At 42.9% G+C, this 23,115-nt stretch overlaps 1 protein-coding gene across 1 annotated transcript in view; it reads right to left on the reverse strand.

The window, feature by feature from the left end:
• Positions 1–20,169, reverse strand: part of AKNAD1 (AKNA domain containing 1) — a gene marked incomplete at both ends in the record, with an annotated part of 30,052 nt that extends 9,883 nt beyond the window's left edge. Inside the window, 7 exons of the mRNA XM_084242444.1 lie at positions 5,924–6,126; positions 7,540–7,690; positions 11,937–12,070; positions 16,674–16,736; positions 16,834–16,982; positions 17,370–17,424; positions 19,183–20,169. Of these exons, the coding sequence (XP_084098570.1) occupies positions 5,924–6,126; positions 7,540–7,690; positions 11,937–12,070; positions 16,674–16,736; positions 16,834–16,982; positions 17,370–17,424; positions 19,183–20,169 (1,742 nt within the window). The remainder of the gene's footprint in view (positions 1–5,923; positions 6,127–7,539; positions 7,691–11,936; positions 12,071–16,673; positions 16,737–16,833; positions 16,983–17,369; positions 17,425–19,182) is intronic.
• Between the last annotated feature and the right edge of the window lie 2,946 nt (positions 20,170–23,115).

Here is a 23,115-nt window from a genome sequence, read left to right on the forward strand (position 1 = left end):
TTTCAGTCTTAAAGGCCGTGTCATCTGCTTCCATTAGCGTTCATTACGTGCATGTAATAGTGGCTGCTAAACAGAAACTCCTTCCTTGACTCTTGACCTTTCAAAAGTAAATTAGCCAAACCTTGGCCCCAATCCACATGCCTCCCGAGCTTGGAGGCGCTTCAAATAAAAGATTCTGAATTCAGGGCTTCCCTGGTGGCTCAGGGGTTAAAGTCTCAGCCCTATCAAGCTATCGCCAGCCACTGTGACATGAGTTCAATTCCCAGCCAGGGAGCTGATCCACATAGTACAGCCGACTTCTCCTCTCACCCACTGCTCCCCTCAGCAGTGTATTTTAGTACATCTGCCTGTTCTGCTCCCCACTCTGTCTCTGGTGAATCCTCTCACCCCCCACACCTCTGGCCTGTACCCCAGAGGTGCAGGGGTATTTATTTATTTATGTATAAATAAATAAAAATAAATCTTTAAAAAAAAGATTCTGAATTCACACGAGCTAACAGTTGATCCAGTGAGAATTTCAAAAATATTAATTTCTCCTTAGGATCTACAACTTTGACATGATTTGCCAATTGTTACTTCAGGAAGATTTATTGGTAGGAATGGGGAGAAATAAACCCTGAAACATGGGATTAGGCCTAATTCAGCGGGACTGCAAAGGAGGATTGGGGGGGGCAACCCAATAGGTGATTTTCTCTCTTCCTGCGAGGAAGGTGGCATATAATGGCATATAGTAATTTCCCTTCAAACAAAACCTACAGAAGAAACCACCCTTTGAGTGCTGTCACCTGATTCTTAACTGTCAGGGCTGATCAGAATCACCTGGGAGATTTTAACAGGCCTGGCCCTACCGGGGCGCCACCCCTGGCGGGGCTGAGGCATGTGGTTTATTAAAATACTTCCTCAGTGGAGAGTGACTGCTGGAAGGATTTGTAAGTTGGGAGGGAGGCCAGGCTAGTTGCCCAGCCTGGAGACCTGTGATTCTGTTACAGTTTGGTCAGTGACTTCTGATGCCCCCACCCCCATTCACTTAGTGGACTGGTTGTCTCTGCACGGTCCTGCCTTTGGGAGGCGTTGGGGTCCTCCTGCACCACAAACACAGGCAGATGTGGATGTGACAGGAAGTGACTCACACCAGAGCTGCTCACACACAGCCCAGCCTGCAGCTGAGCTCCCCGCTGCCTGCTGGAGCCTCCTCCTGAGCTCTCTCAGGGCCTGTACTCCTGCAATGGCCTTGGGCTCAGAAAAAGATCCCACACTGGCTTCAGGTCTTTCCTTCTCCAAACAGATCATAAAATCTGGCTTACAGATGAAAGACTACTCCCCACTACACACTTTTTTCCCCTTTAGTTTCAAATTACTGCAAGCTCCGCCAAAGGAGGGAAAGATTTATGATGATTTTTAGGGCCTCCAAGGTAGTATAGGGGTTAAAGAATGCTGTCAAGCTGTCACCAGCAACTGAAGCACAAGTTAGTTTCCCCAGCCAGCCTGGGAGCTGACCCACATGACACAGCAGACCTTTCCTGTCTGGCCTGCTGCTCCCCTCAGCAGTGTATTTCAGTCAATCTGCCTGTTCTGCACTCCACTCAGTCTCTGGTGAGTCCTCTCACCCTATGCTCCTCTGCCCTACACCCCAGCTCTTGTATGCATAAATAAATTTTTAAAAAAAGATGATTTTTTAAATCTATCAGTCTGATTGGAGGTAGAGCCCTGAAGCTTTTCCAAAGAAATGTATTCTACTGCTAATTAAAATAAGGTTGAGGGACTCTCTAGAGACCTGAGTTATTGCATATATGTCCTTCCTTAACACAAAAATCTTTCACTACTGAACAGAGGGCCGATCCCGCCCTCTGTGTATTATTTACTATGGTTTCCTCTTTATGTCAATAGAAAGTAAACGTGTTTCCCACCATTAAAACACCACGCTGGCATCAGCATCCTTGTACAGATAGTTTTTTCCATAATTTGAATTACTTCCTTAGGAAATGTCTGGGTCCCAAATCGCCAGCATGTTTGTGTGATGACAGGAATGCTAAATTGCTTTTCACAAAAGTTGTATGAATTACACAGCCACCAACAATGTGGGCGGCTGCTTGACCACACCTTCTTCCGCATCAGGAATTACCACCTGAAAATGTTTTCTTAATTTAAGATGGGGGGTGGGTGGCACCTTGTTTTCATTTGCATTTCCTCTTATTAAAATGTCCCTTTGCTAAAAAAAATGAGCATAAACATTTTCCCATATGCTTATTTATTGGTTGTATTTCCTACTTGTGGTTTTTAAGTTCATAGCCTTTGTCCATGAATATTTTGGAGGGTTTCAGTGTTCACTTATTGGCAAAAGCAGCTGTTGGTTTGTTGCTCATTGTGCAGGTGCTTCTTACATACCCTCCTTTATTCCTTCCCTCCACCCCGTGCTCCCATTTTAACCATGAAAAATATGAAGTCAGAGAAGGTAAACAACTTGTTGAGGTCGACTCAGAATAGGTGATGGAGCCAGTACCTCAATTTTTACCCTAATAGTTGTGTTTTTAATCACAGTTCTCCTTTGTGCAATTGTGTGAGAACTTTGATGAAACCTCACTGCCAAACTTTACTTCTATTATTTTCTCAGTTGTCTGCCTTTTTAAAAAGGCAGTTTTTTAAGTTTTCAGTTTTGCTAACATAAAATGTTGATGTCAAAGAGGCAGTGCAAATGGCCAAGAAACATGCACATGGTTAAATTTCACATATAGGCAAAGTAATATCGATTAAAGCAATGATTAAAAGTAATACAGATTAGGGTCTCCCTGGTGACACAGTGGTTGAGTGCTGGGTTGCGAAGCTGCCCGCAGCCTCTGCAGCGCCGGTTCGATCCCCGGCCACCGGGTGAGGGTCCCACATGGCCCGCAGACCTCTCCTGCCCCCCGCTGCTCCCCTCAGCAGTGTACTTCAGTCCTTCTGCCTGCTCTGCTCCCCACTCTGGCTCTGGTGAATTCTTTCACCCTCCCGTGCTTCTGACTGTACCCAGTGCTTGTATATATAAATAAATAAATCTTTTTTTAAAAAAAAAAAGTAATACAGATTAAAACACATCACTTTAGTAAAGATTGAAAAGGAAAAGAAAAAAAATACCCAGTATGGTTTCAGATTGGAGACACTGGCATTTCCACACCCTGCTGTGGGGTATGAACTGGCATTACTGGCTAACGGTCCATTTATCCAAATTTTCAATGTGTACCCTTTGAACCCTGAACTGCACTCCTAGGTTTTTATTCTAAGTTGATTATTTTGATCAACTATGGTCAAAAGTTTGCTGTAGGGTAAGGAAAAATGTCAGGCTTTTCTGCCCTCCCATCATCAGGATAGATGATGGATCCTTGCGGTCCTGAATACATGCATGCCTGATGGTGGACACCTGGAATAGGGTGTGGGCAGATGTAGATAGGATTCACCTGGGCTAAGACTGGGCTTTTAAGGGCAGCGTCATGGGGACGCCAGAAGAAGCCGAGCAGAAGCCGAGCGAGAAGCAAGAGAAGCAGAAGCCGAGAGAAGGCCAGAGAGCCCACAAGAGTGAAGACCTGCTGGGGCCTGGGAGGCCTGCCAGCCTCCCGGCCCCCCAGCATCCCTGCCTGCCATATGCCTGGTGAACCCCAATAAAAGACCTGCAAAAAACCACTGAGGACTCTGACACCTCCTCCTTTACCCGGTCTGCTGGATCTTAGAAAACCTGCTCAGTGTCCTTCCTGACCTTACACTTGCATGTAAAATGATGTTACTTACAGCGGTGTTTATAATTATAGGGTAAGGTAAAAGGTATCAGGCTTTTCTGCCCTCCCACCATTCGGATTGCATGCCTGATGGTGGGCACCTGGAGTAGGGTGTGGGCATATGTAGATTAGATTCACCTGGGCTCATACTGCACTTTTAAGGGCGGCATCACGGGGACACCAGAGAGAAGCTAAGAGAGAAGCAGAGCCATGCGAAGAGCAGAGAGAACATGAGAGAAGGCCTTAGAGCCTAGGGTGAAGACTTGCTGGGGGCTGGGAGGCCTGCCAGCCTCTTGGCTTCCCAGCACCCCTGCCTGCTGTATACCTGGTAAATCCCAATAAAAGCCTACAAAAGCCACCGAGGGCTCCAGGACTCTGACTCCTCCCTTACCCCGTCTGCTGGGATCATAGAAAACCTGCCCTGTGCCCATTCCTGCCCCTTACAATAATATCAAAGAAATGAAAAAAACACTCTATTCACAAGGAATAGCTTAAATAAATCAGGGTACATCTATATAATGAAATACAGAGCAGTCCTTAAGTATGAAAGAGTAGTTGAGTCTAAATGATGAGATGCCCACAGTATAATGTTAAATGAAAAGAACAGATCGTAAAACAATACATATAGCAGGATCCCATTTTTACAAAAATGAATGTGAATGCACAGAAAAGTTGGGATGTACACTAAAATATTAGGAATGATTTTGTGCTCTGAAATTTCTTTATATTTTTCTGTGCTTGCTGGTTATTTTTGCAATAAGCAGTTTGCTTTTATAATTAAAAAAATAATGGCTTTTCCCTCCACTTCCTCTTGTGTTTCCTTTTATCACTTCTAGGGCTGCAGGTGACCCTTGTCCTGCACTCTGAAGATAGATTTCATTAGCAGAACCTAGGAGATGCCCTCACCTCAGCTGGGAGGCCTGGGGTTCAATGTCTGTCACTTGCCCTTAGCAAATCTCATCTTTCTAAGCTTCCACCTCTTCTGCAAAAAGTTTTGCAAACTGTTAAACTCTGAAGGAACACAATTAATTTTTTCTCCTTACGGTTTTGTCACCATTTTAGACGCTCAGGTTTTTTAATCCCAGTATTTCCAAATCATTCGAAATGAAATCATCTCCATTGTGGTCCCTAGACCAACACTGGCATCACCTGGGGCCTTGTTGGAAACGCAGAGACACAGGCTCACCCAGACCTGCTGGATTAAAGGTCCACAGATGCAGCCGGAGAAGCCCTGGCAGACCAGGTGACCGAGGTAGGTTTCTCCTGTGTGCTGAAAGGGTAGGAAATGTTAGCATCATTAGCTGCTCTCCCCAGCACCAGTACCCAGGTACCAATGCATGAGGGCCAGGTGAGCACAATCCTGCAAATTTCAGAGTCTCATTCAGCATTGCTGGTTACAGGAGCTGTGAAATGAGCTGAACACAGCGAGGACCAGGCTGCTGGGCTTTTCCCTGGAATTGCCAGACAACCTCATGGCCACTTATCAGGTTGGTCCTGGACAGTTACATCCCCCTGGTTGTGTGTTGCAGTGTGTTGTTTTGGTTTTTAAAGGAAGTTTGAATTTAGAATGATTTTGTTTAGCTTTCTGGGAGTCCCAATTTCAGGGATTATTTTTACTTTAATTACTGGGAATTTAATTCAACACCCTGGGGCAGTGGAAGGAGTAATCTGAAGTAGAATGTGGCAGAGACACCATGTATCACCTCGTCTTTTCTCCTCTTTTCCCGGCCCTCCCTTGTGCAGCAACAGGGCTGAAGAAGTCAGGCTGGCTCCCTTCTCCCGGTTTCCCAGGCACCCCAAGGGTGCAGGTTGGGAGAGGAAGGACAGTCTCCCCAGTTATGTAGTCCTCAGTCTGCCCTTGTGCTGCTTAGACCCTTGGGAGGGACTGTGTAAAAGGGGCTACCCACTTTGTGTGTGTGTGGGGGGGGTATCCCTGTCCTTTTTATGCCCACATGAGCCCCGGGACCACCAAGGGCACCTGGTGCTCTTTGGGAGTCTGAGCAGCTGCACTGAGGACTTGCCGTTAGGATTGCTGCCCCTCAGCTTTCAATTCCACATCCCCACCCCAAGCTACCATCACTTCCTGCCTGGAGTCCTTTTTTCAAGTCTCTGCACCTAGCTGCCTCCTTCTCATCAACTAGGACTCAGTTCAAATTCATCTCTTCTGAAGAACTTACCCTCCCACTGAGTTACTTTTGGTCATAGCCCACTGCTTAGTAGTCACGCTGTCTGACGCCCGAGTAATGTGCTTATTATAAGCCAGGCCCTGTCGTAAGCGCTTCCCATATTTAAATGCCTTCAACAATTCTGTGAGGCAGATATTATTATCCCCCATTTTACAGAGGGGAAAATGCAGGCACAGAGAGCTTGTGGAATTTTCCTAGGGCCACAAAGCTGATAAATGACAAAGTTAGTATTTGGACACAGAGGGTCTAACTTCAGTCACAAGGAAGGTATTATTACTTCCTGCACAGCACTTTTAATATTCTGTAATTATGTGCTCATTTTATTTGTTCAATGTATGTGTCTCTCACAGAAATGTAAGCATCTTGAAGGCAGATGATGTCAGTCGTGTTTATGTTGTATCCACATTACCTAAAAAAGTGCCTAGCATTTAGCAAATAGAACATTCAGCAAATCTTTGCTGATAAAAGAAAGATAGTTTCTTTTTTCAGGGCTGTTTACCACAAAGTTATAAATTCTCATCATTTTCCAATAGTTGCAATAAACTCAGGTAGGACCAAGTAAAGAACAAAGCCAGGCCTGAGGGCCAGAAAGCCAGGGTGGCTCACAAGACTCCCTCACAGCACCTTGAAGCTAATTCAGGTTCAGGACCAAAGGTATAATGGGCTGTTAACCTTGGAGGCTGCTTGTGAAGCATCAAAATCATTAAAGTCCAGGTGGGTCCACTCACTCTCATCCTGCATTCAGTCAGATGTTTGGGATACAAAGATGGGTACAAAAGCACCAGGTTTAGTGAGACACAGTGCTGTAGGGACACAGAGGCCTGAGCAAAGGTTTTGGCTGAGGTGGGGGAGCTGGTGGCTAAGCTTACATAGTTGGCTGCACTCTGAAGCTGGGCCTTGAATGAATGAGATTTTGCAAGGTGTTTTTGAGGAGACAAACACTGCTTTTGAAGGTCTAAAGTTTATACAATCATCATCTTGTATTTAGCTCTAACAAAAACCTATCAAGTTTTTAATACCAGCCATAGACAATGTCTTCAAACACTGTGCAAAACAAGAGTCCCTTTAAGACAATTACCCAGATGATTCAGTTCCCAGAATTGTAATTTAGTCTGAAATGTTCTAATAGTTGAGGCTACAAGAACAAAACGTGTAGAAAGACAGTGGTGATTGATTTAAATTCCTAATCATGACTATGTAGACAACCCAGAAGAGCTTAACTGAGACAAAGAAAATGCAGCAGTGGATTCATGGGGAAGAGTTCTTTCACTGTGTGTGTCATTCTTTATTCAAAAGAAGGAGAACAAAACCAGCAAGAAGAAAAATTATTTCTGCCAGGTAAGAGCCACACAAAAACACTGTTCATCCAGAAGAAATAGTTCTGTATCAGCTCATCAGTTTAACTGCAAGATTTCATCCTAAATTAATACAATATTTCAAATCCAACACTTGAAATAGTTTCTAATTTTTTAAAGCTGGTTCCATTTGAAATATGACTTACGGAAAAGTTAAGTGTTCGTGAAATACTGAAACAGAACTGGTGATTCAATGAAATGCATAAAAACCATTTTCCTGGCATGAAGTTGGGTTGTAGGTTGCTGCATTACCTCATTTGAGGGTGGAGAGGATGCCAAGTCATCCGGGTTGTTGGGAGAACTCATGGGAAGGGAGAGAGCTGATGTATATTTGCCTCTCTCCATTTTCTCCTTAACATCTCCAAGTAGCATCTCCAACTTGAAAATTTCACCTTCCACTTGTCTAAGTAAACATAAACAAATAAGCTTCTTATTGGGCATGCAGTCAACATTCTAATTAGTAACCAGAGTTCTTGAGTGTAGCATTGATCTGTATTAATAACGTGACTGTCCTCCGGCAGGAAGGATGGTGTACACCAGTGATGACGGGCACTTCCTGTTTCGAGTCTCACTGCAGGCCTCGACTCTAGTCCTTATTTTGTTATTCATTAGCCGTGTACCCTTGGGTAAATTACTTCATCTTTCTATGCCACCAACGTCTAAGCTATAACATGGGAAAATAGTACTTTGCTCATCTGGATCTCATTATTTTGAAGTCCCTGACAATTCTAAGAGCTATGATTCTGTGGAAATAAGCTGGAAAGGAGAAAGGACCTGAAATAACTGAATAATTTAACTAACAAGCTTTATCTATATGTATATATGTATATTGTCTTTAAATTCATTACATTTACCTTGTATTAATCCACAAAAAAAAAAAACTTAAAGAAAAGTCAAATTCTAAAATGTTAAAAAGTATACCCTTGCTTTCCCACTAAGATCAGGGAAAAGACTTGCATTTCCTTTTCAACTTTGCACTGAATGTTCTAGTTAATACAGTAAGACACAGGTACGAGAAAGGAAAGGAAAGGCATGCAGATTGGAAGGGAAGAAATCAAAACTGTCTTTGTTCACAGATAAAATGATCATCTGTGTAGAAAATCTGAAAGAATTGACCAAAAAACCCAAATCCTGGAAATAATAAACAATTATAGCAAGGCTGTAAGCTACAATGTTATAAAGATAGAAGGTTACAAGGTTTTTGTGTAAAAGTCTACCTCTTTTCTATACAGAACATTACCCAGTACACATGTACATATCAAAATGAACATGTGGAATTTGAAATTAAAAACACCATACCGTTTACATTAGGATCCCAATATGAAATGCTTAGGTACAAATCAAGCAAAATATGTACAAGATCTGAATGAGGAAAACTGCAAAACTGATAAATGACGTAAAAAACAACTAAACAAATGGAGACATTCTACATCCATGATTAGATCACTCAGTATTGTCAAGATGTCAGTTCTTCCCAACCTGATCTTTTGGCACAGTGTAATCCCAGTCAAAATCTCAGCAAATTATTTTGTGAATATTGAAAAATTGTAAAGTTTATATGGAAAGACAAAACACTGAGGGTGGTCAAACAGCATAGGAAGACAACAGTACCCAACATCAATGTTTATCATAGAGTGATGGTAGTCAAGGTAACGTGGGCTTGGTAAAGGCATAAGCAAGTAGATAGGAATCAATCAAGTATCCAGAACAAGAAGGCAATAAAAGGATAATTTTAAAACCCAGGAATAAGGAGATATTCATAAAAATAAGCAAATGAACCTTGAAAGAATTTGATCAGTAAAATATTTTCCTTGGAAATATCTGTAAAATACAGAACATTCCCCAGTACACATATACACCCATTACATATTTGTTAAATAAACTGGGTAATGGGTAATTTTTTTTAAATATGTAAAATAAACCACTGGGAAGTCTGACTTGAAACAACAAAAATGAGGAAGATATAGGGAAATATGAGGAAGAAAAAACAAAAGTTTTAATCAAATGCGATTGAACAACTTTGTATCGATACAATTTAAAATCTAGATGAAATGGACATGTGTCTAGGGAAAATATAATTATCAAAACCTACTTAAAAGGAGGTAGGAAATCTAATATTGTTAAAATTGTATCCCCATAAGGGCACAGTCCAAGTAGGCATACTGATAAGTTCTATAAAGTCTAACTTTTGAGGAACAGAAAAAGAAAAGGGAAAAATCTCTAAATTTCCCAATTCTATAGTTAAATATTAGAGTATTAATATATTTCACTACATTAATGGGTTAAATTAGATAAATGACATGAATATATCATTCAATATTGTTATAAAAACTTAGCACATGAAATAAAGCAATAAATCGAAATGTGATAAAAATTGGAGGGAAGAAAAAAATTATACAAATTAGAGAGCCTCCAGGGAGGCCTAGGGTTTAAGTCTCAGTACTACCACTGTGAAGGCCTGAGTTTGAGCCCAGGCCAGGGAGCTAACCCACATGGCTCAGCAGACATCTTCTGTTTTACCTGCTGCTCCTCTCAGCAGTGTATTTCAGTAGATCCACCTATTCTGCTCCCCACTCTGTCTCTGGTAAATCCTCTTACCCCCCGCACCTCTGGCCTGCGCCCCAGCTCTTGTATACACAAATAAATAAAATAAATCTTTTAAAAAAGTCAAATGCAATGGCGTTTGGACTCAACCCTCGGAAGGCTCTCGGGGTACCCAGACCTCTAGGAGTCCTGCTTATCACCACCCACTACCCAAGGGAAAATGGGAGGACCAGGCTCCAGATGATTGTCTCTTGTGCTTTACACACAATATGCCCTTCATTGTGGAGAGTCTTTTATATAACTAAAATTTGTGGCCAACATTTTATGTAACAAACAAATTTATAAATTATCAGAAAAGGACCAAGGATAAAGGAAAATAATATATTTCATATAAAGAGGACAGTTGCAATGAAAATCTATTACTTTCCTCTCAAACTCAGTTTACAAAATAGTCCAAAATGCATCAACAGCTGTAACCTTTTCAAAAGATAGTGATCAAAGACAGTGTAATCCTTTCACATATTGTCCTTAGTTCTTTTTTTAAAGATCTATTTATGCATACAAGAACTGGGGTGCAAGCCAGAGGTGCGGGGGGAGGGGTGGTAAGAGGATTCACCAGAGAAAGTGGGGAGCAGAACAGGCAGATCTACTGAAATACACTGCTGAGGGGAGTAGCAGGCGAGGCGGGAGAGGTCTGCTGTGCCATGTGGGCAGCTCCCTGGTCAGCTGGGGGATTGAACTCATGCTGCAGTGGCTGGCAATAGTTTGATAGCTCTGTCTTTAACATCTTTAACAATATGGGAGGCCCATATCGTTCTCAGTTCTTAACTGGAGTTGAACTTCCTTTCATAGCCTTCTGTATGTGGTGGTAGTTTGGCAAGATTTTCAGGTCAACTTTTGCTTACTCTTAAGGAGTATGAACTGAATTATGGGAGAGACTGAGTCTTTCCCTAACCCTAGTGTTGAAAGTTTCTCCTGTATATGGATATGACTCTGATTTACCCGGGTGACCCACACACGGTGGGTATAAGTAGGCTATAAATAAGGCATTGAATAACTTTGCTCTTAACGTGCACAGAGGCTGTCTTAAAAGAAGTCAAAACAAGTGGGATTCCTTGGAAAAGAAATACACTTACTCATTTTCACAAGCAGTAAAAGCAAGTGAAAATCTTTTTTCCCAGAAAAATATAAGACTTTGGGAAAAAATCAGTATTAAAAGCCCATCCTTACTGTCTAATTGCTCAGCATTGAAATAACAGAAGACAGTGGTTTTATTCATGTTTGAAAAAGAAAAATTATGCTTTGGGACTAGTACCTCAATGCACTACTGCCAGAATATAAACCATTGAAATATTTTGGCATCAAAAATGATTCCATGTTAAAATGCTATGAATAGAAAGTTAGAAAAATATCAGGCCTACTAAATGGATCCTTTTAATTCATACCAGGAAATTATATGGAAACAATCCTAACCTTGAGTCCTGGAATGAGTCATCAAACTATTTAGAGAGAGAGGAACATGGCGCCATGAAAATGGTCAGTTGAAAGTGTGTGTATCCAAGTCTCGTGATGTAGCTTGGGAATCATTTGATTTGACTTTAAGTTTAAACTTCCCACTTTGTCAGAATGTGTGGGTCTCTCAGCTCAACATTAACCAATTAACCATGATCCTCTCCTGCCTGTTGCCCCTTAAATCTTATCTGTGATGAGAGAGGAAGGGGGAAGAAAAGGGGCCAGAGAAAACCTAGCAGAGTAGGGAGAGGACAGGAGAGAGTGAAGAGGAGCAGGTCCTTTGGGGCTAGCCTTTCTAGGGTTTTCTTGTGCTCTTCTGAGTCTCAGAACCAGTTATAATGACACCCAACAAAATGCAAGATGGTGACCAGTATGTGACCTCCAGGCTTTCATCTGGGTCATGAAGCACAGGACCTTACACGGAGCATGAATTTCATGCTACTTGCCGTAGAGGGTAACACTAGTTCCTTTGTGAGACAGTTTTTGTTGACCCTCGCCCTGTGGTGCTCCAGCATTAAGCCAGCAGCTACATCTGAATCCCACCCGATGGAGGTCACCTCTGACCCCTGCACTTGACACAGTTTAAGCCCAACCTTTCTGGATCAAAGTCACTGAAAGCTGGGGCGTCATGCTTGTAGACTTGCTGTTGTGAAGTCAGGTGCTTCTCCTTTGTGGCCAGAAACTCCTGTTCCAGAAATTCCAGATGTCCCTGAAGTTTCTCCAGGACCTGCAGCAGTGAAATTGCTGGAATCATTCACACATATGCCTGTAGGTGCAGTAGTTTTTCCCAGGAACACAATTGGGTGCACCTTACAGTAAGGTCAGGAGGAGCTACCACCATTGCTTTGTTCTAGTCTGACAACCACAATACAGACAACACAAGACTCACAACATTCACAACACTCCCAGAGCACAAAGCTGGGAGACACAGTTATTTCTGACTTCCCCGCCAGCTCCCACTCAGAGGCCTCTGAACTTCCTGGATGGGAACAGTAATAATCCCATATTTTGGGATGCAAATTTATATGGCGCAGTCCTGGCTGTAGATATTTTTATTGCAGTTGGGAAAAGAGACCATGGATTGCAGTCCTTTGCCATGGCTCAGCAGAAGTGAGACTGATGCCAGGAATAAAGAATGCCTAGGAGGGCCAGTACCAGCCAGTATCCACAAAAATGCAGAAGAAACAAAGAATTGGCGAGTGAGTGGCAAAAGCAGGAAGATAACATAGTAGGGTTATAGGATCAGACACACCAGGGTTCAAGTTCAGACTCCATCACCTACTAATTATAAGATTTCAGTTAACTTGAGCTTGAAACTTCAGTGTTCTCATCAGAGATAATAACCTCCAACTCATATTTGCAAATAACTGAGATAATGTTTAGTGCCAGAAGCACGATCATATTAAATAGATGGAAATTCTTATTTTAAAAAAAATAAAATTTCTAGATACATATTCATTAGAGGGTATATAAAAAAGGTAGCTTTGATTTTGTTTTCCTCCCAGACCCATCCTCTGTCTTTGTGCCTCAGGCAGGAGACAGACCTTCAGTGGACTGCACCAACAGACTCCCTTGTCCCCTGGCTTTGGTTGGGTACAGTCAATGGAAGAAAACAGCAGGGGAGAGGAATCAGAGAAGAATGAGGTAGGAATCTTTAATTCCCTGATTCTACTTTTGTTGTCATGGACTGGCTGTGAGTCAAAAGCCAATTTGTCAGCCACTCCTATAGCCATGGCTAATCTCCTTGGCTCCAGGATCTGCTTTCTCTGCCCTTCTGACACAGTGTCCTTCCATGAGATGCTTGCTGTCCCTTGTTGGTTTCCCTTGACCTTGTCCACCTGTTGTAAAATAATGGCTTTATTGAACTCGCCTTAATTACCCCATTTGATTAGCTTATCTAGTTCCTGCCAGGACCCTGGTTGATTCTGTAAATCTGGCAAGAAACAATCAGTTTTTGAGGTTGGAAGGTGGGAATATTGTGAAATAGCTGATTAAAATGAGAAAATTGGAAGTTTAAGTGAAAATGTCAAAGGTAGACAAAGTGGCCCGGCAGGTGGAGTCACACAAATACTTGTTATGATCGATGAGTTAGGGCTAGTGATTTAGGAACTAGTAGCATAAACATGGTCATTAAAACTATGAGCAGGGGGCCTCCCCGGTGGCGCAGTGGTTGAGCGCTGGGTTGCGAAGCTGCCCGCGGCCTCAGTGGTGCGGGTTTGATCCCCGGCTGCTCCCCGGCCACCAGAGGAGGGTCCCACATGACGCGCAGACCTCTCCTGCCGCCCGCTGCTCCCCTCAGCAGTGTGCTTCGGTCCTTCTGCCTGCTCTGCTCCCCGCTCTGGCTCTAGCGAATTCTCTCACCCTCCCGCGCTTCTGACTGTACCCAGTGCATGTATAAACAAAACAAACAAACAAATGAATAAAAAAAAACATGCCTCTATAAAAAAAACAAAACAAAACAAAACTAAAACTATGAGCAGGAATTGTGTGTTCAAGGAGAGGATGACGAAAGAGAAGGAAGTCAATTATGAGTTAAAATTTAGGATCTTGGAATTTAAGTTGCATTCTATCTCAGAAGAGAGAAGCCAGTTTTCTAGCCATAAATGTACCTTAATTTATTCTTATAACAACTTTGAGATGGAAAGTCACACTACATGTCTCAGACTCTATGGCCATTAAGTAGAGCTGGGATGTCTACTCCAAAATCCAGATGCTTCCTATTATGTTGTGTTGCTCAAGCTGAGATTAGTTTTGGCTTGTATGACCCTCCAGCACACACCGAGTAGATCTGGAAGTCTCAGCCCAAAGCTGGCAATGCCAGGAGCCTAAATGCCCTCTGACATCAGGTAGAAACTTCCTGAACCAAGGTCTCATAAGGCTGGTGCCTTGAATCTTTTCTTTCTGCTCTGTCCTGACACAGTCTGTGCTCCCAGTTCCAGAGCACAGAGGTCACTTTCATCTACTTCATCCTTAATCTCCGCACTCTAGCTTCCAAAGATCCACCACTTCATTGCAATCAGGCTTGCAGGAGTCCCTGATAACCTCTCGGTTAGCACATCTTGTGTTCCTTCCTTAATGGAACACTTGCTGCTGTGACCCATTTCCCCCTCTTCAAATCTTGTTTTTTCTTAACTTCTAAAACTCAATCGCTTCCAGGTCTACCTTGACTTTTTGGGTTTTCTTTATGGACTCCTCATTCACCTGCCTCTTGGATGTCTCTTCACTGCTTATTCTGCATGTTTTACCTGGACAATCTCATCCACCTCATAGCTTCAAATACAACCATAGCCAAATCTCCATTTCTGCCCCAAACAACTCCCCTGAGGTGCAGAGTCACTGCTCTTGTCTAGTGGTCCTCTCCAAATGGGTGTCTGTAGGGATCTCAAAATGTCCCGAATTGAACTTGACACCTTGCCTCCTGCCTACCTGCCACACCCAATCTGAACTGGATCTTCCTTGGTTGCCCAAACTAGAAATTTGGAAATCAGCCAAGCTTCCTCCTTTGCTTTACTTCTTTCAATCTACTGGCACTTCCTTAAACCCTTGGGTGTGTGTCCTCCATCTATTTAGTTGGCCTTGGTTCAGGCCCTTCGTAACTTGTTACGTGGACAATGCTTTCCTAGCCAATCTCTGTCTCTATAGTCTGGCCCCTGGCACTCACTGTTTCTCAGCTTGAAATCCTTTCATGTTGCTCTACCGCTCAACATCAGGATGAAATCTAAGTTCCTTACCATTTCATGATATGGTCCTCATCTGCCCCTCTAAACTCCCCCCTTCCACAAGTACCAAGCACCATCTGGTCAATTACAGTGCCTTACAGTTCATTACACTGTAATGAACTTTGTTGCTGTGGATAATTGCACCTGCCAGTTGCTTTTCCTAGAACACCTTTGGCCCCTACTTCAGCAAGCTCACTTTTATTCTTCCTACAATGCCCAACTTAGAAGTCACATCCAGGAAGCCTTCCAGGGTGCCTTACTCTATCTGGCAAGGATGAGCCACTACTAGAATGCCAGAATGAATGAGTTATTTACTTAATGTGAGGAAGGAATGAAATGGTGACCCTGACTCAGCATTTGGGTCCCCCTAGTTTTGGCTATGCTGTCTAGTTTTAGAAGCACAGCCTGCCCTGGAGCTTGTATCCTTTAGAGCAGGACATCTTACCACCTTCCTGTCACTGACCAGTGGCCTCAACTATGTCTTAAACTTCCCACATTTCTGGGGCTACCATCTCAGCTTTTTTTTTTTTTAAGTTCTGTGTTTATTTTTATTTATTTATTTATTTATTTACACAAGCACTGGGTACAGTCAGAAGCGCGGGAGGGTGAGAGAATTCACCAGAGCCAGAGCGGGGAGCAGAGCAGGCAGAAGGACCGAAGTACACTGCTGAGGGGAGCAGCGGGCGGCAGGAGAGGTCTGCGCGCCATGTGGGACCCTCCTCTGGTGGCTGAGGAGCAGCGGGGGATCGAACCGGCACCACAGAGGCCGCGGGCAGCTTCACAACCCAGTGCTCAACCGCTGCGCCACCAGGGAGGCCCTCAGGTTTTTTTTTTTTTAACCCCATCACCAGGCTCTACTCCCACTTCCCACAACCCTGACACTAATAAACAAGGCTGTGAGGGTAGCAACATAAATTGCAATTTGATTAAATGCAACAACTAGAAAGGATAAGAAAGTTAAAAGCATAGCTTCAAGATCATGTTAAAAGAGTTTTCAAAGTTTTATAGGTTGAGTTGCCAGATATTGGTAGGACTGACATGTTCTTCTCTTGAGCCTCCTGTGATCTGAAATTTATCATGGGGAAACTTAATATCCATTAAGCAATAGATCTGAGAAAGAAAAAGGGTTAAATACATAGAGAAATAGAATTCCAAATGCTTTTAATCCCTATCATCCAAAAAATAGTTACATCGCCAGCAGAACATTTCTACCAGATCATTTTCTCTGCCACCAATGTAGAGAAACATGGTGCTATAAGTCATCGGTATTTAACCACATCACATTCCCCAATAAAGATTTTTAAAAATGGGGGGTCTTCATGGTGGCACAGGAGTTAAAGTCTCAGTGCTATCAAGCTATCACCAGCCACTACGGTATGAGTTCCATCCCCTGCCAGGGAGGTGACCCACATGGCACAGCAGACCTCTCCTGTCTCGCCTGCTGCTCTCCTCAGCAGTGTGTTTCAGAAGATCTGCCTTTCCTGCTCCCCACTTTGTCTCTAGTGACTCCTCTCACCCCTCCACACCTCTGGCCTATACCCCAATTCTTGTATGCATAAATAAATAAAAATATATCTTTAAAAAATTTAAAAATTGGATAAAATGTATTACCAGCCTCCTGTCTTGCAAATGATAAGGAGATTCCTGTCCTATGCTTTTGGCAAATTCTTGTACCTGCAGTGAAAAAAATGCAATATTTTCATTAATGGCGTGGTGTCTCGTATTTGAATTGCTTGCTTCTATTGTTGATAAAAGGTTTTCAAAGTATTACTTTATTCTTCAGTTGATCCGTCTGTTCTCTTAACATCTGACACATTTGGTTCCCTCGGGATAGCTTTTGAAAGATATAAGACGAACTTAAGGAAGGGTTTTTCTGAGAGGTAGAGGACAACTTAAAGACACTTGTTTCCACTTCTATTCCTACATAAGAAAGAAAAAGTTTTAACTGCTGCTCTTCTCAACCTCACTGCAGTTTTATTAACTTCTGAATACAGGAGTCTGGGGTAACCACTGCCATTTGCTTTTTTTTTTTTAAATGTTGTCAAGGTATATCCACATCAAAGAAGTTTAGAAACACTAGTACCTGCATTATGTTCTTGATGGATGTGTGTCATCGGCCCCATCTGCATAATTAGAGGATAAGAAATCACTGTCAATACTGGTGAACAAGGCTGTGAGGGTAGCAATGTCATAAATCAGACAGTGTCAATTCAGACAGCCCGTTGTGTTTTGGTCTCCCAGGGGGTGCCCAGCTTGGTCAGGAGCTGGGGCACTGGTGCTGAGTATGAATTCCACTCTGACACTTACCTGCCAGGTGAGCCATGGCAATTACATTTATTACTGTAAACCTCAAATCCCTCAGCTGTAAAACAGGGATAGTAACAAAACCTACCTCCCAGAGCTGTTATGAGGACTAAATGGTCATAATAGCTACAGTACCTGGCACGTGGCAGGCTTTTACTACCTCTTAGCAGTCACTGCTGTCATGTTTGATGCTATTGTGTGGAATGTTCAAATATTTCTCCAAAAACGAGACCATAAGCTCCATGAGGGTTGGCCTTGCTGACATCTCTGCTGCTGGCGCCCTGTCACCAGTACACGGTGGCCACACTGTAGAGAATCAACTTAAATTGTGTGTGCTAACTTCCAAAACATGTCACAATAGTCCTTGTTTACACAGGACATGCCCATTTCTATTCACTACCCGCTAACTGGACAGGAGATTAAATTCCAAAGTGATTCCCCTGGAGGGTCTTCCCATTGTTCCCATTATTCAGAGGGGTGAGCCTGGTGGCTGTTCTGTTACTTCTAAGCACAGACATAGAGCTGTGTGCACCTGGGGGGTGCTCCTACAAGGAGAATGAGGAACCCTACAACTTCCCAGTGTCACAGAGATGCACATTTCTCCAAACTTATACATCCCAGTCAAGGTCGAGTGGGCTGTGATGGGCTTTGGTGGTGCTGGTTGGGGGAGGTCCCAGAGCATTCATTTGGAAGAGGAGAGAGTTGAAGCATGAAGGAGTATAGAGACAGGCATAGGAAAGTGCCAATGACCTAAAATGTTTGCTTTGCTCATGAATGTGAGTTGATCTAACTACTGAACCTCAAATAATCTGTGTGATCCTGAGCCTCAGCATGTTGAGAAGTTAGATGGCAAAAGGGGAAATAGCATACATTTAAACATCAAAATTCTATACTAAATAGTTGCCAATATGACAAGCTTATTTGTTATATATTATTAAATGTCTTAATTCAGGGGCCTGCCTGCAGCCGATGCAGCAGGAGTTCGTTCCCCGGCCAGGGAACTAACCCACATGATGCAGCAGACCTCTCCTGTCTCTCCCACTGCTCCCCTCAGCAGTGTATTTCAGTCGACCTGCCTGTTCTGTTCCCCACTCTGTCTCTGGTGAATCCTCTCACCCCCCACACCTATTGCCTGTACCCCAGCTCTTGTATGCATAAATAAATAAATCTTTGGGAAAAAAATCTAAATTTAATTCAATTTAGCATTAGCTGCTCAGAGTATAATATATGTCAGATGTGAGGCCAGGCCCCTGGGAGGAAGTCAGTCAGTGGGATGAGGGAGATAAGCTTGTTGCCCTCAGACTCTTCAAATCTAGTGGAATAAGCAGATTTTTTCCAAATCATTATGACCCAAAGCAGGCTGAGAAAATCTTTGACAATAGTATAAGCAAACGAGGAGGGGAAAGATTGTGACTCTGGAATGTTCTTTGGGGAACCAAAGGAGGCCATAAAAATGTGCAGGTGTCTGGGAAGCAGAGAATGATGTTCCCGTTAAGATAAGGAGGTCAGAGAGTTCAAGGCCTGAGGAGAAGTAGGGGACCAGCCAGGTAACCGAGGATGACTGAAAACAGCTCTAAGTCTGGAAGGGTAGAAGAAGAGAAGGGGAAAAAAGAAAAAGGGGTGGGGAATTCAAATTCCAGGTTGAAGAATTTGGATTTCATTCCCTTCTGTGGTGGTGTTAGTCCAGGACCTAATTCTCCTCACTTTGCTTTGGAGAGAGAGGTCAAGGTGCTGAGCCAGAACTGGAACCCAGAACCTCAGAACAGGAACGCAGCCCTGACCTGATGCTTATTTCCAGGAGACTACTTTTACCTACCTGTGTCTGTTGTAACAGTTGAGTAGTTTTCCTTTTCTGCTCTTGTTTTTCAACAAAATTTGACCTAGACAGAGCTTCTAACATATCTTGCAGAATAGCCGGCTTATCTCCCAGTTTAGGGGACGAGCTGGTTTGTTTATCTAGTGTAAGTGGTCTCTCACTTACATCATGTTTAGGGAAATTCATTTTGGGGGCAACCTTGGAGAAACCAGAAAACTGGCAGTGAACTTGGCCTTGGCCATGTTTGAACCCCCTGTCCAAAGTTGCATTCTCTGTATACTGTTTCTGGGGTGACTGTTCTTGACACCCTTTTTGTTTGTCACTTGAACTTTTGATTTTAGTTAGAAAATTTGGATTTTCTTGATGACTGCTATCACCAATAGCCACTGGCTCTTCTAACTTACAAATATTTTCTTCTGTCATGGTTGCGTGACAAGTTTTATTAATGCTTTCTTCACCCTTTTTGGGATTGAGTTGATCAGTGAGTCCTGGAGTTTGTTCTTTGGGCCAAGCATTCCTGACGTAATGCAAAGTAATGTTTTTAATAAAAGCATCATCAAAACTGTCAGTGTTAGAGATCTCTGGGAGGGTTTCACCACTAATGCCTTTGCCCTTTGTGAATTCCTCTTTGGAAAGATGATGGAGTAAAATATCAGAAATATTTGACTTTGAAGGATTTCCTTTGTTAATTGGAATATGAAGATTTATGATGAGCTGTTTCTCTTTACCAAGTTTTTGGTCAATACAATTTTCAGTTCTTTTATCCACAGTCATGGTCATATCGTCATTGCGGCAAATCTCTCTATGTGTAGCCTTTTCTTGAGGGTCCTCTACTGTTAAAATCACTTGATTTGAAATACCAAGAACATCAGTTTTTAAGGTAAAACCATAATTGCAGCATCTCTTCATTTGGGAGAAGTCTCCATCATAAAGTAGATCGTCCTGCTGCTTAGAAGTTGTGTCTTTTGAGAAGTCAGTTTCGTACATGTGTGTGCAGCCTGACCACCGTTGTCTCAATGTTCTTAACTGGAACAATCGATCTTCTGGCTTTCAATGGTTGTCAGTATAGTGTGTTCTATTCTGTGAAAAATGAGAAGAGCCACATTGTTAAATATATTGGAATAATATGCAAAGCCTGCTTATCCCAGTGTGTAAGCCTGAACAAAATGGATGCTCTTCTTTTAGAAAAATTCAGTTATAAACATGAAAGCAGAAAGCTCAGCTGAGAGCTGACCCGTCACTGAATACTGTGTTAACATAAGCCATGGTGTATGAACAAGGAATATAAAAAACAGAGGGACAGGATTTAAATATTTCATTCACTGTATTTTGAAGGAGACATTAGTCTCTAATTAATAACCAAATATGTATCACCCTCTCAGGAAATTTGGGGAAAAAATTGGCATTCACCCAAAATAGGAGCTTAGAATGCAAGTAAAGGGTTGATTTTTTTTTTTTTAAGTACGTGACTCTCACTTAAGCACACGGCACTGATGGGCCTCTGGGTTACCTGTGGAGCACTGAAAGCTGGCCCAGCTCAAGCATCACAGCCAAACTTCCCTGTTGTGTTTATCATCTCTCCCTCCAGACATCCTGAACTCCTTTCCCTCATTCTCTCTTGCCTTTTGGAGAAAGGCAGAGAAGGATCGATAGGGATATAACCTAGGGATAAAGTGTCTACTAAGCCACTGGAGGCTAGCCTGCCACTAGGCCTCTCTCTTGGCACGGGTGGCTGGCAGGGGCTGTCCCCCCTTTCCGAGCAGGCCTGATGAAGGTGTCTCTGTAGCAGCATGTCCTGGGGATACTCTTGGAAATGATCAGAGCCAACTCAGCCATTGGGTCTTTAAAAAAGAATTAAGAATACCCATTTAGATTGCTTGATTTCTGGGTTTTCCAGAATTTTACTACTTCCAAAAGTAGTAAAACTACCACCTGTTTTAGCAAGAGTAACTCAGGGTCTCCCTCCCCTGGGTGACCCCGGAAACCACTGGCCTCCCTAACCACGCAGTGAAAGGGCTGGGCCAGCCTCTCTCTGAGGTCTTCGCCCCATCTAAATTTTTATGAATTTGTGAACTTGTGATTTCTTAGATAAAAATATTACTATAGGGCCTCTCTGGTGGCAATGGGGTTAAGTCTCATGCTATCAATCTATCACCAGCCACTGCAGCCTGAGTTCGATCCCCGGGCAGGGAGCTACCCACATGGTGCAGCAGACCTCTCCTGTCTCGCCTGCTGCTCCCCACTCTGTCTCTGGTGAATCCTCTTGTCCCCACACCTCTGGCCTACACACCAGTTCTTCTACTCAATGATAAATAAAAATTAAAGAAAAAAAAAGAGACCACCAAGATAAATTAGAAGCTAGAAACTCTCCCATTACATCCAGGAAAACAGGTTATTTTTTTTTTTTTCTGTGCATGCAAAACACCAAAAGGAATTTTTTTCCTCTTATTTAAAGGACACTCTCCAACCTTAGCATTATAATAGAGTCCTTACAGGTAGCCAGAAGGAACGGGAACATCTTCCCAGATCAATAACCAGCTCAGTCTTGGTATCCAAAGAGATTCTGGTTAGAACTCAACAGAACGTTTCTACAGACTCCAATTCAAGTTACTGGGTCCAGGCGAACACATTTGGGGCCCCTACTGCTGATGCAGCTACATGGACCATTATGTGCTCAGCAACAGCTCACAAATCACCTGAGTGTGAACACTTTGAACAGAAGAACCCTGGGCCTGTGACCACTGGAGTCGGTCCCAGTGGGGATGAGCATTCTGGCTCTCTGGCTGGTCCCTGTATAGCTACTTTACTGTGAAGCTTCCTTTGGTGCTGCAGTGCTGACTTAAGCACCCTAATTTTCCTAGTTGAAGAGAAGATGATAACCATGGTTGGGGTGACTGGGAATCTGATGGAATAAGGAATTAAAGACATGAAGAATGTCTATAGCTGGAAAAACCAAAGCTCCTTAGTGATTAGAGGTCAAAGATGGTGAGAGAACCATTGTTTCTGGCTGGTAGGGGATGTTTCTTCTGTGTACTTAGAGTAGCTAATGGTAACATAAATGTTATACATCATGTTGTGTATGGGATCAGCTGGGGCCATGTGCCCTGACAGTCTCCTGTCGTCCCCAATACCCTCTGTTCTGGGTTTGGACCTCTGCTAGATGGCAGACAGGATGTGTATGACCCAGAGGCAGAGGAGAAAGCAGGCATTTTTCTATCCACCCTCATCTGCTCTCCTTCATTAATGTACCAGTGGGTGCAGACACTTAACATTCTCAGATCTTAAACCCCACCTTCTAAGGCTAACCCTACTGACTATAATGAAAGTGAGTGCTGACTGTTGGAAGCAGTAATTCAACCATCCAAATTCTTCTTACTCCTTTTTACATATGTATGTGTGTATCACTTAGAATGTGACTAGGTTACAGATGGGAAATAAGTACACGACCCAGCAGTATTCTGTGCTGGATAAAAGAGCATCTACCCTAAGTCTTCAGTGCACACCTGCCATAGTCAACACAAAAAGATAAAACAGGAGCAACAGAAACTGACCTTGGGGTCATGGAGTGAACCAGTGGAAGGATCTTGCAATGCAATACCGATGAGCAGTCCTTATATTCTAAATCGCCTTTCGCCTTTCTTTTTTTCAGTAGTAGGAAGCTAGCTGCAATTGAACAGTAGAACAAAAACTGAGTTTCAAAATCATGGTGTACTTGATTCTTCTGGGTTTCTCCAACTGTAAGAAATCAGCTTTGAAGACTACAGAGGGAACTTCTGATGTGACTGATTCTCTCTCTCTCACACACACACACACACACACACACACACACATCTTTTCAGAGCATTCAAAAATACTTACCTTGACCCCTTTAATGATCAGATTTCGCCCTCTATTCCTAGCTCAGAATTTTTTATCCCAGGAAGCAAATAGGCG

The sequence above is a fragment of the Talpa europaea genome (assembly GCF_964194135.1).
Source record: "Talpa europaea genome assembly, chromosome: 9".
In the NCBI taxonomy this organism is placed as follows: Eukaryota; Metazoa; Chordata; class Mammalia; order Eulipotyphla; family Talpidae; genus Talpa; species Talpa europaea.